The following is a 13,874-nucleotide window of genomic DNA, read 5'->3' as shown; positions in this document are numbered from 1 at the left end:
CGAAGTACGGGAACAGTCCGATGGCCTTTAAGCCAGGGACACACCGCCCCGACGCCGAGAGGAAGCAGTGAAACACACCGCCACAACGACTGCCGACTACACAGCAGCCTGTGCGTTCTGCGCTTGTGCGAGATGCAATAACTCTCCATAACAGCGGGTGGCGCTAGTCTCGTGCCCGTAATCTGAAACATGAAAACAGGAAATGACCTAACGGAGAAACCATAGAAGACACCAGGCAGATTAAAAACAAAGCGCACACAACAGCTTGGTATATCGTATAACGGTGTTTTCTCTTCCACCAGTGAAACCAGCTGCTCCTCCAGTGCTTCAGTCCACGTAGCCATGGCCATAGGCGCCGATCCCGTGGGTGCTCCGGTGCTCGAGCACCCACTGGCAACGCTGAGCACCCACTGGCCAATCGGGATGGCCGATCAAAAAAATAAAATAAAAAGAGTGAATAAATGAAACTTTTGGTGAAACTGTATATTTAAAATGAACTGCATTTACTTAAATCGTATTATCCAATCATTACAGCTCTGTGCGTGCACACGTTAGCGTAGTCACGTAACCAATCAGATGATCGGATTTGGCTGCGGAGCTTCTTCTCTGGAGGAGGGTCTGGCGAGCGAGACAAGCTACGGCTAAACAAGTTTGTAATAAGAAAACCAAGTGGAACTGCGTCTACAACCACCAATGCTCCCAATTTAATCCTAAAACCGGCTATAAAAGCGCCGCTGTTTCACTATTTTAACTTATTTACAGCTTGCGGCACCTTTACATTGAAAGTCCAGTGGAGCTGGATCAGAACGGAGCGTTTGTACGGAGGGAGAGATCAGCTGATCCGTTGCTGTTGACTGAGCGTCTCCGCCGAGAGTTGTCTCCGCCTACAGATGTTCTCCTCACCCGTTGAGCTGAGCGTCAGGAGCTCATAATATATTAATCTATATATTTTACTTTTATATACAGTCAGTGTCACACTGAAATAAGTTGTGTGCTCGCAGCAGGAGAGATAATCAGATGGATAATCGGTAAAGTTAATAATTTCACTTAATGTGGCCATGAATAAATTCATTTAGATCAGTGTTGCCCAAACGCAAATCTTGTATAAGTCTACACTGTTTTCACATTTACAAAGGTCTTTGTTGTCTTTGTACAGAGACAATATGAGATTTGCTACCACAGCACCTAAAAAAATCCACTGTTTCCATACGTAGCCTAAACGTCATCCAGCCTCGCTGTCAATCGCTATGCAATAAAAGTCAGTTTGAGACAACCATTAGGTGGTATTCATTTAATTTGAGCACCAAAATAATAATAATAATAATAATAATTGAGCACCCACGGGCAAAAACATAAATCGGCGCCTATGGCCATGGCTTCCAGTCAATTAAAAAAAAACCATCCAAAAAAAGAAGCAAAATGCAGTTCGTCTTTGCCTGCGCCATGTGTTTTACGTGTGGTTTGTTTACTATCGTCACTTACGCCCCTCCCACACACCGCGCTGATTTGCTACGGCACCGCCCGTCATAATCGTCGTAGCTGGCACACAGCCAATCAGAGTACCCGACGAGTCTACTCTCCCGACAGCCGACGAGCCCGACTGAGCATGTTGAATCGGCTTCCGACGCTCCCCGACGGAGGTGAACACACCAAACAGACGTGGACCCGACGTGGCCCGACGCCCGGCGGTCGGGCCGGTGTGTTCCTGGCTTTAAACCAGAGACGTTCTATATTGTTTAAATGCAATTTCCTCAGGTTTTCGATCGGAAAAAGGGTGGAAGGCCATAATTCAAATGGCCATCTCTCGAAAACCATCCAATGTATGACTTTGACGAGGGTATCAGTTCAAAGCTTATTTTCTCCTCTTTCCATTGATACCAAAATATCAACTCTCTACTCTTGAAGGTACATTGTGTAAGAATTACTCCCATCTAGTGGTGCGGTTGTAGATCGCAAGCAACTCAGTCGTATTTTTCATGCTGCATTCACGTGAAATCGGGCTTAAGGCAGACGGACAACAGCCACTGCACGTAACGGCATAAACAAGCCTCTATTTAAACAAGTGGCCCGTCAGCACGAGGCAAAAACAATGCACGTGACGTGACAATATGTTGTCATGGCGATGTCGTATTGTTTACCTGACCCACGTTTTACCGGCTTTCTCTGGACTTCTGTGACTAAAATGACATCTGGTTTGTTACTGACGGCCGTTTTTCCGACTGCACCTGAATGCAGCATTTTCACGTGCAGTCCTCACAGTCCTCACTGCGTTACCACGGTGACTTTTCACAGACGCCACCTCCACCTGAGCCGACAGCTGCGGTGTCTCCGGTGAGTTTCCGTGGTTTCCTACCATCACAGCCCGCTCGATGTAGATATGAATGATATGAACGGCTAATTCAGAGCTTACCGAAACACTTCAGTTTGTTGATGAGGGTGATTATTGATGAATGAAAAACGTACTTTTGAACGAAATAATCGATTTTCGTGAATAGATAACAGAAGAACTTACAGAATGTACCTTTAAGGACGTTAACGGTGCTGCCTAGGGATGTTATGATAACTTGTTGTCACAATTAATCGCAGTATTAAAGCAGAAGTAAGTGATATATTTGTGTTAATATAAGTCTTAAATAGTTATATCTTCCGACAGCAATCACTTACATAGAGTGTTTGGTCTGAAACACGGGTCTGTCAGTCACTCTGCTCTGCTCTGAGCCGAAGAGAAAACATTTATCGTATCCTACAGTTTTTATCCAATGAGGAGAGAGAACGGCATGCAGGGCTGTGTGTGCAGCCAAGGAACGCCGTGAATGTGGCGACGTAGGGACGAGGACTGTTATGTTGCGTTCAAGGAAACTCGTATTTTTCCGACCGTGAAGTGGTACCAGTTCGATCTGGTACGAGTTCACGGGTCAGAAGTTACGAGTGGCCGTTATAGTGACTTTCACCGGTAAAACAGGTCGGAAAAACAGTGGGTTGCCTGAAACGCTACAAAGTCGTAAGTTGTGACTTGAAGCTGTAATTTACGATTTCAAAAGCCTGCCTGGAACGCAGCATTAGCGAAAACGACCGGACCACTTACTTCTGCTTTAAGTGTCACAATTAATCGTAAAAATTCCTAAATACCGTCACTTTCCAAAAAAGATTATGAACCATCAGCACATCACGCAACGGAACGAAAACACAGTTACACAACAACAGCATGTGTAACTTTATTTTAGTTTCGTGCGAGTTGCAGAACAGAGACGTGCCCGAGTCGAGTGTTAAAACGACTCGCCAGCCTGTAAAGCGCACCGCAAAAAAGTAGTAGCTACAGGAGGAAATACGTCTGATATGTACGTATCACCACCTGTGGGATACACACCCGTCTTTGTACGCCAAAGTAAAGGTAAATGCACCTTAACTGGGTTAAATCATATAATGTCAATTTAATGTGACTCTGAATTGGTGGTAATTTAAATATTAGTGTGTCATTTGTAATTAAAAAAACAAACAATGAAAATAATCTTAAACATTTGTTATAGATGACAATGAATGACTTAATTCAAGCATTTCCCCCGGAGGATTATTAATTTGTCATATATTAATAGATACTTCAAATATTTAGTGTATATAATCAGTAATGTAATTGATTTTACGCATTCATAGTGTTGTGAAATTAATTAATGCATAATAATTGTGATAATCGTAATACCTTGATTATCTCTCTGACAATAATCGTACCAAGAAAATCGATAATCTTGACATCCCTAATGCTGCCTTATTATCATGAATACTTGATGACTTCCTGTACTGGTTTCAGATTTTAATAATCTAAAACAACATCTGCACATTTAAAAAAAAAAACCAAAAAAAAAAAACCTCTGTTAACCAAAAAGAGTAAATAATTCAAAATGTATCAGATAAAGAAACCAAAACTTTTCACAGATATCGACTGAGTCTGAAAACAGATTAAATTTAAGACTGAAGCTTTCACTCTGTTATTAAATTACTTATACAAGTGCAGTGATGTTGTGACGTGCTTTGACATCGATTTCGATCAACAACTTGAGTTTTGTGGAGGATGTTTTTGTTTTTGTTTTTGCTCGGTCACGTCTCCTCTGAGCAGAAACCACAGCACTGGAACGTTTCCTTGTGATGAATCCAGAACCAAAACAAGTTGGGAGCAGTTTAAGGAGGAAACTGAGCTTTTCCCAGTGACTTTGTTATGAACAGACAATAAATGTGGAACCGATTTTGACTCATTTTTCTCCTTTAACAGAGTTTGCTTTGTGAAATATTTAAAAACTGAAGTAGTGAGTGTTTCAGAAAAGTTAATGAAGAACAGCATTTCAGTAACTTTATATTGATTTACTGCACGTCAAAATTGTTGATGCTAATGAGGAAGATTTTTAAAAACCAAAATCATGAATCTGAGGTTACAATCTAAAACTTTTAAACTGTCTGTGTGATCTATTTCATTACAGTCTTCATCTGCTAGTATCCACAACTAAATAAATACACTTAAACTGTGTGTTTCACCTCTTTTCATGTAGTCAAGTGGACAAAGACGCGTAAAATAGTTTGAACTTGACCTCAGACTCTTTCAAATCTGGGAATCTGCTCCTATTTGTTGAGGTTCAGTGTGACTGGACCTGAAGTGACACTATAACCAGTAGTCGAGTTGAGGGGGGATGAGGGGGGATGGCATCCCCCCTGAAATAAAAACGATCAAAATCATCCCCCCTGAAAAAATGCCATCCCCCCTCTCCATCCCTCCCCTTTTCACATTAAATGTTGGACATATAACTTGTAATTATAGGCTGTCAAATCAATTTTAACGGCGTCAATTTCTTTTTATCTATTGATAGTTGATTTCATTAAAAAACATTTGCACAAATCAAGCCTATCCACTTTTCCATGTTGATAAAAGTATTAAAATGATAATTCAAGGGACATTTAGGCTATAATAGATAAAAATGTGCGTTTAATTTGCGATTAATCGCGAGTTAAGTATGACATTCATGAGATTAATCGGGATTAAATATTTTAATAGATTGACAGCCCTAATTATTTCATCATTAGAGAGTTGAATAAAAGAAATAATAAGATCTGAGGGCACAAATAAAAAAAATTCAAATAAACTTGGCTTGATTTGATTTGAGAGGATTAAGAAGTCTTATTTTCAGTGTTTTGTTTTGATATCGAATTTACATGAATTACCCCCACCCCACCCCCACCCCCTCTTTTTTTAAGGTGAAAAAAAATTGACCATGAATTTTTTTTTACAACTCGACTACTGACTATAACTGATGTAACTAACATGATGCAAAGTCTTCTAGTCCATGGCTCAGTTCCTCCATATTTATTAGTCAGGGGGCCAAAACTAATATTGTAACTTATGTGGACACCTCAGGGTACAAGCTGACAACCTATCCAGTGTCAATAATTGACCCCTCAACATGTATTCTAGACAGGTTGTCAGCTTAGGAAAATTTTTTTTTGTTCATTTCATGACTGTTTTCTAAAGGTGGTAAAATCGGATCCCCCCCCCCCCCCAAGTGCTTCCTTATTCTTTGAACCTCCTCTTGTAATTTTGAGCAAATTTGCAATACAATCCAATTCATATGCAAACATGATCTTTAGAAAACAATAATCAACATACCAAAGGAGTATTGCACTGTAGGGGGCGCTGTTTTGTCAGCACAGCTGTCGAATGAGGCAACGGTTAAGATGATAACAGCTGCAGGTGTCAACAGTCTCAAGAGGGTAATGTATTTCAGATAATATATTTTATTTGTCTAATTGTCTACAAACAAAACCATCTACTGCTACTGTAACGGAGCGTTCGTGTGCACTCACTCACCCATAAAAAGGACATGCAAACCTGACTCAGCCAAATGGTCATTGACCTCTTGGCATAACGGTTTGCATCGTCGGTTTGAACCCTACCTGGGGCAGTCCGTACCGAAACACAACGCAGAGGGCAGATTAATATCGGCAACACTACTTAAAAGCTAAGCTAATGTACTTTCATACATACTACAAATGTGAATGACTACTGGGGATATATGTTGACAATTTATTTTATGCACAGCCTACTCTACAGTCTGTTAGTTAAAGTTAGGTCTACGATTTGAAAGATTGATCATTATTATTAATGTAATGTAATTTAGATGGTGGTTATGGCCCTATAGTAACGGTGCGTTCCAGGCACCCCGTAACTCGTGTTTTTCTGACCCGTTCCTATGGTTACCCGTTGGAACGTACAGTCAAACTCGCAACTTCCCACCTTTTTTTCTTTTCTTTATTAGGATCCCCATTAGCACTTGCCACAGCATCGGCTATTCTTCCTGGGGTCCGACATACACACAACATACACATAAACATTCACATCAACACATAAGAAACATACATTCACATATACACATGAAAAACACACATTTATACATGACACAACAAAAACAAACAACAAGGCTCCCTAATAGACCATTTCTATGTTTATAAACATTGATGACGTATGTTGTGGGCGGGGCTTCACTGGTGGCAGAACTTGACAGCTGATCTGGTGTCAACAGTGGAAAGCGGCATCAAGAGCGATCAAATCAGAGGAAGATGGATCATACAGAGGCCTTCTCTGATTATTTTAATGTTTTGTCAACAGAAAACAGGTTGTCATACCTGAGTAGGCTAAGTTAACGATTAGCAACGAGTGTGTTGTGTGTTACGGACCGACGTAGGCTACTGCCTAGGGACACAAAACGCTGCGTGGGCGATCATCAACAAGTCCATCAACTACGGTATGACAGCAAACTGTAGCCTACTTGTATGGCTGTATATTACAGTTTATTTAACGGATCCATGTCTGTTATTTCTGTATTAGTCAGACCGTTGTTAGGCTATACAGTATATCACAGACCGTTGCTAGGGAAACCACTCATGACCCGATGTGTGTAAAAATGAATGAATGAATGTCAAAATAAATGAATAAGAGGGTGAACGTGTACACGTGTTAACGTTTACACTGAATGAAACAGTAACTGTTTAATAAAAATCCCTAAACGATGCACGCAATATCTACATATATTTTATACACTGACTGATAAGAGTATTTTTTCCGTCGAAAAAAAAGTTGGAAAGGACGGGTCGTCTTATATTCGGGGTCTAGATATTTTAGCCTACATGTGCAAATCAGCGGGTGACACCAAACAACGTCTGCCCAAGCAAGTCAGAGCTTTTCTTTCTCTCACACTCACACACCAGTGACCTGGAGATGCAGCTGCATCAGAGGGGACGCGCGTGTGTTGCCGCTTCTCCACTACACAGTTACAGCTCGGCTCTACTCGACTCGGTTTAGGTCCTAGTTTAAACCACAGCTGAGTTCTTTATAGTTCCTCCTCAGCAGTCGTTGTATCACCCCAATTTCCACCGGGTCCGTCAGCACGGCGGTCACCGCTGATCGCTCCCTCTCTAATCAGCATTTCATCGGTCTCGCCGCGGCACGACTCTCTTTTTTCTCTCCTTTCGTCAGCTCCAAACTCACTGTTCTCCACCGCGATTACGAAAATTAAATAAAATTCACCCTCTAATGTGGCTCATCATCACAGCTTAGGGTCGTGCTGCAGCCAAGCAGCTGCGCTGCTTTTTAAAGTTGAGCTGTACGTCAGGACCTATGGTCAGGACGTGTATTTGTTGCTTACTTCCGGTATTTTTCTGCCACCAGTACGTCACTGTGACGTCGACGCCGAAGTGGTCTATAATGAACAAACCACAGAAAAAAATCTGACAAGACATTTGACAGACAACACAGATGTCATGATTTCTCTGCTCAGATTCACCTGTGAACTCGTACTAGATTGATGTACTCCAGTTTACCAGTTGTAGCTCGTAACTTGCCCAATAGGAGGAGCCATGCAGCCCGGATAGCTCCTATTGGTCAATTTCTCTCTTGTACCCTCCATCCAATCCCCTCGACTCCCCAGCTCCTCATCGTCCTTAGAAACTACAAGTGGTTTGTAACTGCCCTGAGCTGCTCAGCCACAGACACATGAACCCATGAATTCCAGCCCCGGCCGGCCTGTCGCTGAAAGCCCCGCTGGATTCAGAGGAGCACAGTACCTATAAAAGCACAGAATGTGTCGCCGCCGTTATTACCGGTACCGCGTCGAGTCTCCCTGATCCTCTCCCCGACACACAGCCGCTTCCAGCCGCAGCCTGAGCAGGGTCGCTCTGCACACAGCACGACCAGTCTCCCTCCAGCTCTGGAGCTTTCCTCGGCGCTGCTAATGGCGGCGACGCTAGTACCTGCGGTCCCGTTGCCGCCGCCGTGCACCAGTTAGGCTACCGGCAATTACGGGGACGACGGCAACTGGCTCCACCATAATTACCAGTAGCTGGTGCACGGTGGCAGCAACGGGACCGCAGGAACTGAAAGCTCCAGAGCTGGAGGGAGACTGGTCGTGCCGGGCGGCCCAGCACAGGGTGCTGTGTGTTGGGGAGAGAAGCAGGAAGACTCGGGGTCTCGAGCTCAGTGGAGCCGCGGTGTAGCGACCTCGTTGTATTTCAGAGTGTGTGAGGGCACAGGAAGTTCCCACAGAGCAGCAGGAGTGGAGCTCCAGTCAGGACCAGAGGGACTCTGAGCCTCCTCGTGTAAAAGAAGAGCTGGACGATTGGACCACTCATGGAGGAGAGCAGCTTCAAGGACCAGAGGAGTTGAAAGTCATTCTTTTACTTGTGAAAAGTGAACATGATGATAATGAAGAGAAACCTCCGCTCTCACAGCTTCAACAGGGTCAGACTGAGGAGGACGGAGGAGCAGAGCCTCCAGCCAGCAGCTCCCCTAAACACATGGAAACAGACACTGATGGAGGACCAGAACCAGGCAGAAACACATGTTCAGACAGACATTTACAACCAGATACTAATGACAAGACCTCCGAATCATCTGAGACTGAAGACAGTGGAGATGAGGAGAGGGAGAGAAAAGAACCTCAGTCTGGGTTGAACTATGAAAATAATGACTGTGATACTAACAGGAAACTACTTAGCTGCTCTGAGTGTGGTAAAACATTTGGCAGGAAGACAGACCTGGCGAGGCACATGAGAATTCACACAGGAGAGAAACCATTTAGCTGCTCTGAGTGTGATAAAACAGGTTGAGTGGAACCATGAGCAGAGGGGAAGGCATTATTATTGTTTGCAACCCTCAGTCAAGAGGAAAAAATGGAAAAGTACATTGGGGCGAAAAGATGAAGTAGCCTAGTTTTAACTAGGTTGAGGCTGGGGCATTGTTGTCTGGCAAGTTGTTTAAAAGTAGTAGGTAAACATGAGAATGGATTGTGTGAATGTGGAGAGTTAGAGACGGTGGCTCATGTGGTTATTTCTTGTAACCTCTATTCCAGTCAGAGACGGCAGTTGTTTATGGATCTGTGAGATCTGGGTCTTACTGTATTTTCCTTTCGAGGTATTTTTACTAGGGCCGGGACTCGATTAAAAAAATTAATCGAATTAATTAGAGGCTTTGTAATTAATTAATCGCAATTAATCGCATTTTAATCGCATACAAATATTTGACCTGAGGACAGTGAGAAGCATTTTTTTTTCACATGGATTTTAGTATACCATTGAATGACTGAATACATAAACTTAAGCATTCAAGGTGGTACTTAACCAAGACCAACAGACTAGGGATGCAAATTATCGATTAATTCATTCATCAATATTTGATACATACAGATTAAATGGTCTTTCCTGCCAATACACTATGATGATTACTGTAGTATTTAACTAGGCTACTCAAATCACAGTAGCATAAACTGATTTGTTGAACTCACCCTGATGTAAACATTAATAAAACTCAGTAACCAATCAAACAGGCAGCTCTGAGGGTGAAGTCCTATCATAATGAGATGAGCTGCACCTGTGACAGTGACAGGTCATAGATATAGCGCTGCAGCTGAGCATTTAGCGCTATATAGCGCATTTAGCGTGCGCCTGTGTCTGTGTATCTATGTGCAGGCAGAGATCAGAGATGGTGTTTTAAATAACCATGCTAGCATCTCTACCAGTCAGCCTCTCAAACTGCCGCCTCTCTCGCGTGCGGGCGCACCGTACGTAGACGCACGTGATAAAAAAAAAAAAAAAAAAAATATATTATTATTATTTTTTTTTAGATAAGTGCGGTTAAATGCGTTAATTTTTTTAATGCGTTAATTTTTGTGTAATTAATTAATCGTAATTAATGCGTTAAAGAACCGGCCCTAATTTTTACATTAGGAAAAAAATCAGACTCCTTTGGGAGGGCAGTGTTGAGGTTCCTGCACTCTACTGGGCTCTATGGGAGGATTTAGTCAGTAGTTATTTAGTGTCCGGGCAGCTAAGCTGCCCGGACACTATTGTATTCCTAGGAATTCTTCTTCTTCTTCTTCTTCTTCTTCTTCTTCTTCTTCTTCTTCTTCTTCTTCTTCTTCTTCTTCCAAGGAAGTCATACTTCCCATGGGTGAAAACTCACCAAACTTCACAGAAACATCCAAACCCATGCCAGATTCATTCAACTCCAAGGACATGTGCCCCCCCCCTCCTAGGGGGGGCACAATAAGCGTTTAAATTTAAAAACTTTAAAAATTCCTACCAAACCAACGGTAGATGCTACAGTGTTGAAACTTCACCACAATGTCGCCTCAATACTGCTGAAACTTTTGTCCACTTAAACTTATTACAAATTATGAAGTCCATCACTCTGTTTTTTTCAATAACTGTAAAACTTTTAAAATGTATCTCCTCCCACAATTTTTGCTCGATTGTCACCAAACTTGCTACAGAGCATCTCCAGACCGTCCTCCACAAAACTTGTTTCTCGGATTTTTGATTAAGCAAAAATTGAGCCTACAGTGCATGAAAACGTTTGACTGTAAACAGTACTGTAAACATATACTATCAAATTCTTGATAAATACATTTTCAATCTCCCTGAAAAAAATGACAATATTCTGGAGTCATGGTTGATGAAGTTTGGCAAATATCAGAATTTTATCTCAAAAACTGAATTTTCTAGAACATTTTGAATTCTGCTCTCATGGGAACAACTGCAGTCAATGTGAGAGTGGAATTTATAAACATCATATTTTCTCTTATGAAGCAAAACACTTATCATTAAAAACAAATCACCAACATTTCCATGCTGTCAAGATGCAATTTACGTATTATCAGATTTTTGTTTAGATGACTGAATTTCTGAAATTTTGACCATTTCATCACAACAGCTGCCCGGGCACTGGCTCACCTGAGTGGATAAATGAAGCTACACAGCAGGTCTCACTACCAGCTAATTAGCTCAGCGAGTTAGGAGCTGGTTCTTGGTGTCAGAGGTTGTGGGTTCGAGACCCAGCAAGGGTGATGATGATGATGACAGATCAAAATGTCAGATGTCCTCAACACGAAACACAAGACAATTGTCCTAATGGTGGCATCACAGCAAGCCTCTAAATTTAAAAATCCAAATAGCTTGGACTGGACCATGTGTGAAGGCTCCTAACATCTTAGACTCATAGTAGATCTGTGACAAATACATATTATTTTACGTCAAAAACTGATTTTTCTTTTTACTGTGGTTTCAAATCTGCCTACACGACAGTGAATGGCTTACTCAATTTGTGAAGCCACTGTTGAACTGCCACTTGTCAATTAGCTCAGTGCGATAGACAACGGTCTTTGGTTCCCGAGGTTGTGGGTTCAATCCTCAACTGATGCAAATTGAACATTATAAGGTCAACTGTCCTGTCTTCCTATTCTCCTGTTTGTTGCTCAGAATTGCCTAAATTTGCCCAAAAGTAGCCCGGACCCGACCCATCGCTGCGCAGCATAATTCTATTTATAACCGGTGGAGGGCAGCATTACGCTTGAAAGCGTACAGCCTGCCGGAATTCGAGAAGAAGAAGAAGAACTTGCTGCTGCTGGCAAGGGGGTAGATCTGACCACACTTCTTTCCTGGTCTTTGATTTACAAACATAACTTCACCCCCCACAGATATTATATTTGGAATAACAGGGACGTACTATATAAACACAAATCACTTTTTCTGGAGAACTGGTTCACCCACGGCATTATTCTGGTTAGTCAGCTTTTCAACTCTAATGGCACACTATTATCATATTCAGAATTTTTAAACAAATATACACTTCCTATTCCTCCGAAAGAATATGCAATAGTATTTGATGCAATACCCTCTGGTGTGATTATGTTATTAAAAAATGTTTTGTTACCTGAGTCTGACCCCTTACCTCTGGAGCCTGTACAGACTGAAATTGGTCGAATCTGCTTCTCAGCAAAAAACAACCGTACTGTACGTGCATTACTTCAAAAAGGAAGTGTTAGTGCCCCCAATTGTCTCATACTGGAATAATTTATTCACAAACCTGATCTGGAAAAACATATGGTCCCTCCCCTACAAATATTTTATCACAAATAAAATCAAAGAAGTATCCCTTAAACTCATCCATCGTATCTATCCCTCCAATTTATTTATGCAAAGATATAAAAAAGACATTAATGAACTCTGCTCATTCTGTAAACAGGCTCCAGAAGACTTTCAACATCTTTTCTGGTCATGTCCTCATCTGCAATCCTTTCTGGAAAAATGTAACTAGCCTACTTTTTTCCGTCAACATTTCGACAAAAACTTTGATTAGGACCATCAAAATGTATTGTTTGGTTTCTTTTCAGTCACGGCTTCCCAATTAAACCAATATTATATAATCAATTTGATATTATTTTTAGCCAAAGCTCATATTCACAACCGCAAATTTACAAATCAAATACTTTGCACTCACCGTTTCAGAAACGAAATCAAGCAATACATCAACTTAATTAGTCAATCTGAAAATAAGAAAGCCATAAAGACCATAGTACTATTTTCTGTTTCCACGTTTTTGAATAGACCCCTGTTTGCCTAACATAAAATGTACTTATCCTTTGTCTTCTCCTGCCTGTCATGATACTATGTAACTGAACCTGTCGACATTATTCCATTTTTATTTGTAACCCCCTCATTCCTCATTTCACAATGTAGCTACATCCCAACTAACAATTCTTCAATAAAAAATAAAAAAAAGACTACACGCAGGCGTAGCTCACAGTCGGCCATATTGGAACGGGCAAATTGCTCTGACTCTGGCTGCAGTTACAGTGCAGTAGATAGGTGATCCAGTCATCTTCACTAAAAAAAACCCATTCATAACTCTGTGAAAAATAAATCAGTATGTAGCTATTACTTCCATTTGCATAATGTCACTATATAAAAATATATATTATTAAAATTATCCGTGATTCTAAATATGCTGCATCATAACTGCATAAACGTTCATAAAAATCAAACCGTTTTGAAATCGGACAAAAACTGAGCAAGTTGTGGTCATTATAGCAGAACATGCAGCAGAGGCTCTGAGGGAGAGAGTTGCCCGTCCCAAGATGGCCGCCGTACTGGCTACGCTTTGTCATTGAGCAGCAGCGGTGGGTGAGTCATCTAGTCTTCTTATTCACCTTATTCTCCGGGGCAACCATGGAGTCAATGGAACGCTGTGAGATTGTGTTGGAACTTCCGGCGACGACCGGAAGTCGTATAGTACATTAGCGGTAGCTTGATTATTTGAGTCCGTTCTCAGATGTTTCTTCTGCAAATCCGGGTTTTTTTTCCCGTTGTCGATTGCAAAAAATGACGAGCATTATAAAGAGGAAGCTACAATCACTGGAAGAAAACGTGTGAGTTTTTATAGCAGTTGAGCATCGACCTCATCTTCTGTCCCAGTGTGTGTGGAGCTCTGTACGACCTGCACCCACCTCCATCTACTCTAGAGTCTGGTTAAAAATAATTAAATAAATCCCCGTGTCCCCGCTGAT

General features: G+C 41.6%; 1 protein-coding gene across 1 annotated transcript; it reads left to right on the top strand.

The window, feature by feature from the left end:
• The first annotated feature begins 8,037 nt into the window (after positions 1-8,037).
• On the top strand, positions 8,038-9,141 carry LOC146978315 (uncharacterized). The gene is made up of 3 exons (XM_085790588.1): positions 8,038-8,096; positions 8,180-8,316; positions 8,549-9,141. The coding sequence occupies exons 1-3, from the start codon at positions 8,038-8,040 to the stop codon at positions 9,139-9,141; spliced, it is 789 nt and encodes a 262-aa protein (XP_085646714.1).
• Positions 9,142-13,874: the final 4,733 nt, after the last annotated feature.

The sequence above is a fragment of the Trachurus japonicus genome, chromosome 11 (assembly GCF_045865225.1).
Source record: "Trachurus japonicus isolate A0001 chromosome 11, Traja_1.0".
Lineage (NCBI taxonomy): Eukaryota > Metazoa > Chordata > Actinopteri > Carangiformes > Carangidae > Trachurus > Trachurus japonicus.
The sequence above is the reverse complement of the archived record's forward strand: the minus strand, read 5'-3'. Positions and strand labels throughout refer to the sequence as shown.

Coding starts and splice junctions, on each gene's coding strand:
- LOC146978315 (XM_085790588.1), top strand. CDS start 8,038: ATGAATTCCAGCCCCGGCCGGCCTGTCGCTGAAAGCCCCGCTGGATTC. Junction 8,097..8,179: donor GCTGGATTCAGAGGAGCACA/GTACCTATAAAA, acceptor CCCGACACACAG/CCGCTTCCAGCCGCAGCCTG. Junction 8,317..8,548: donor GTTGCCGCCGCCGTGCACCA/GTTAGGCTACCG, acceptor GTTGTATTTCAG/AGTGTGTGAGGGCACAGGAA.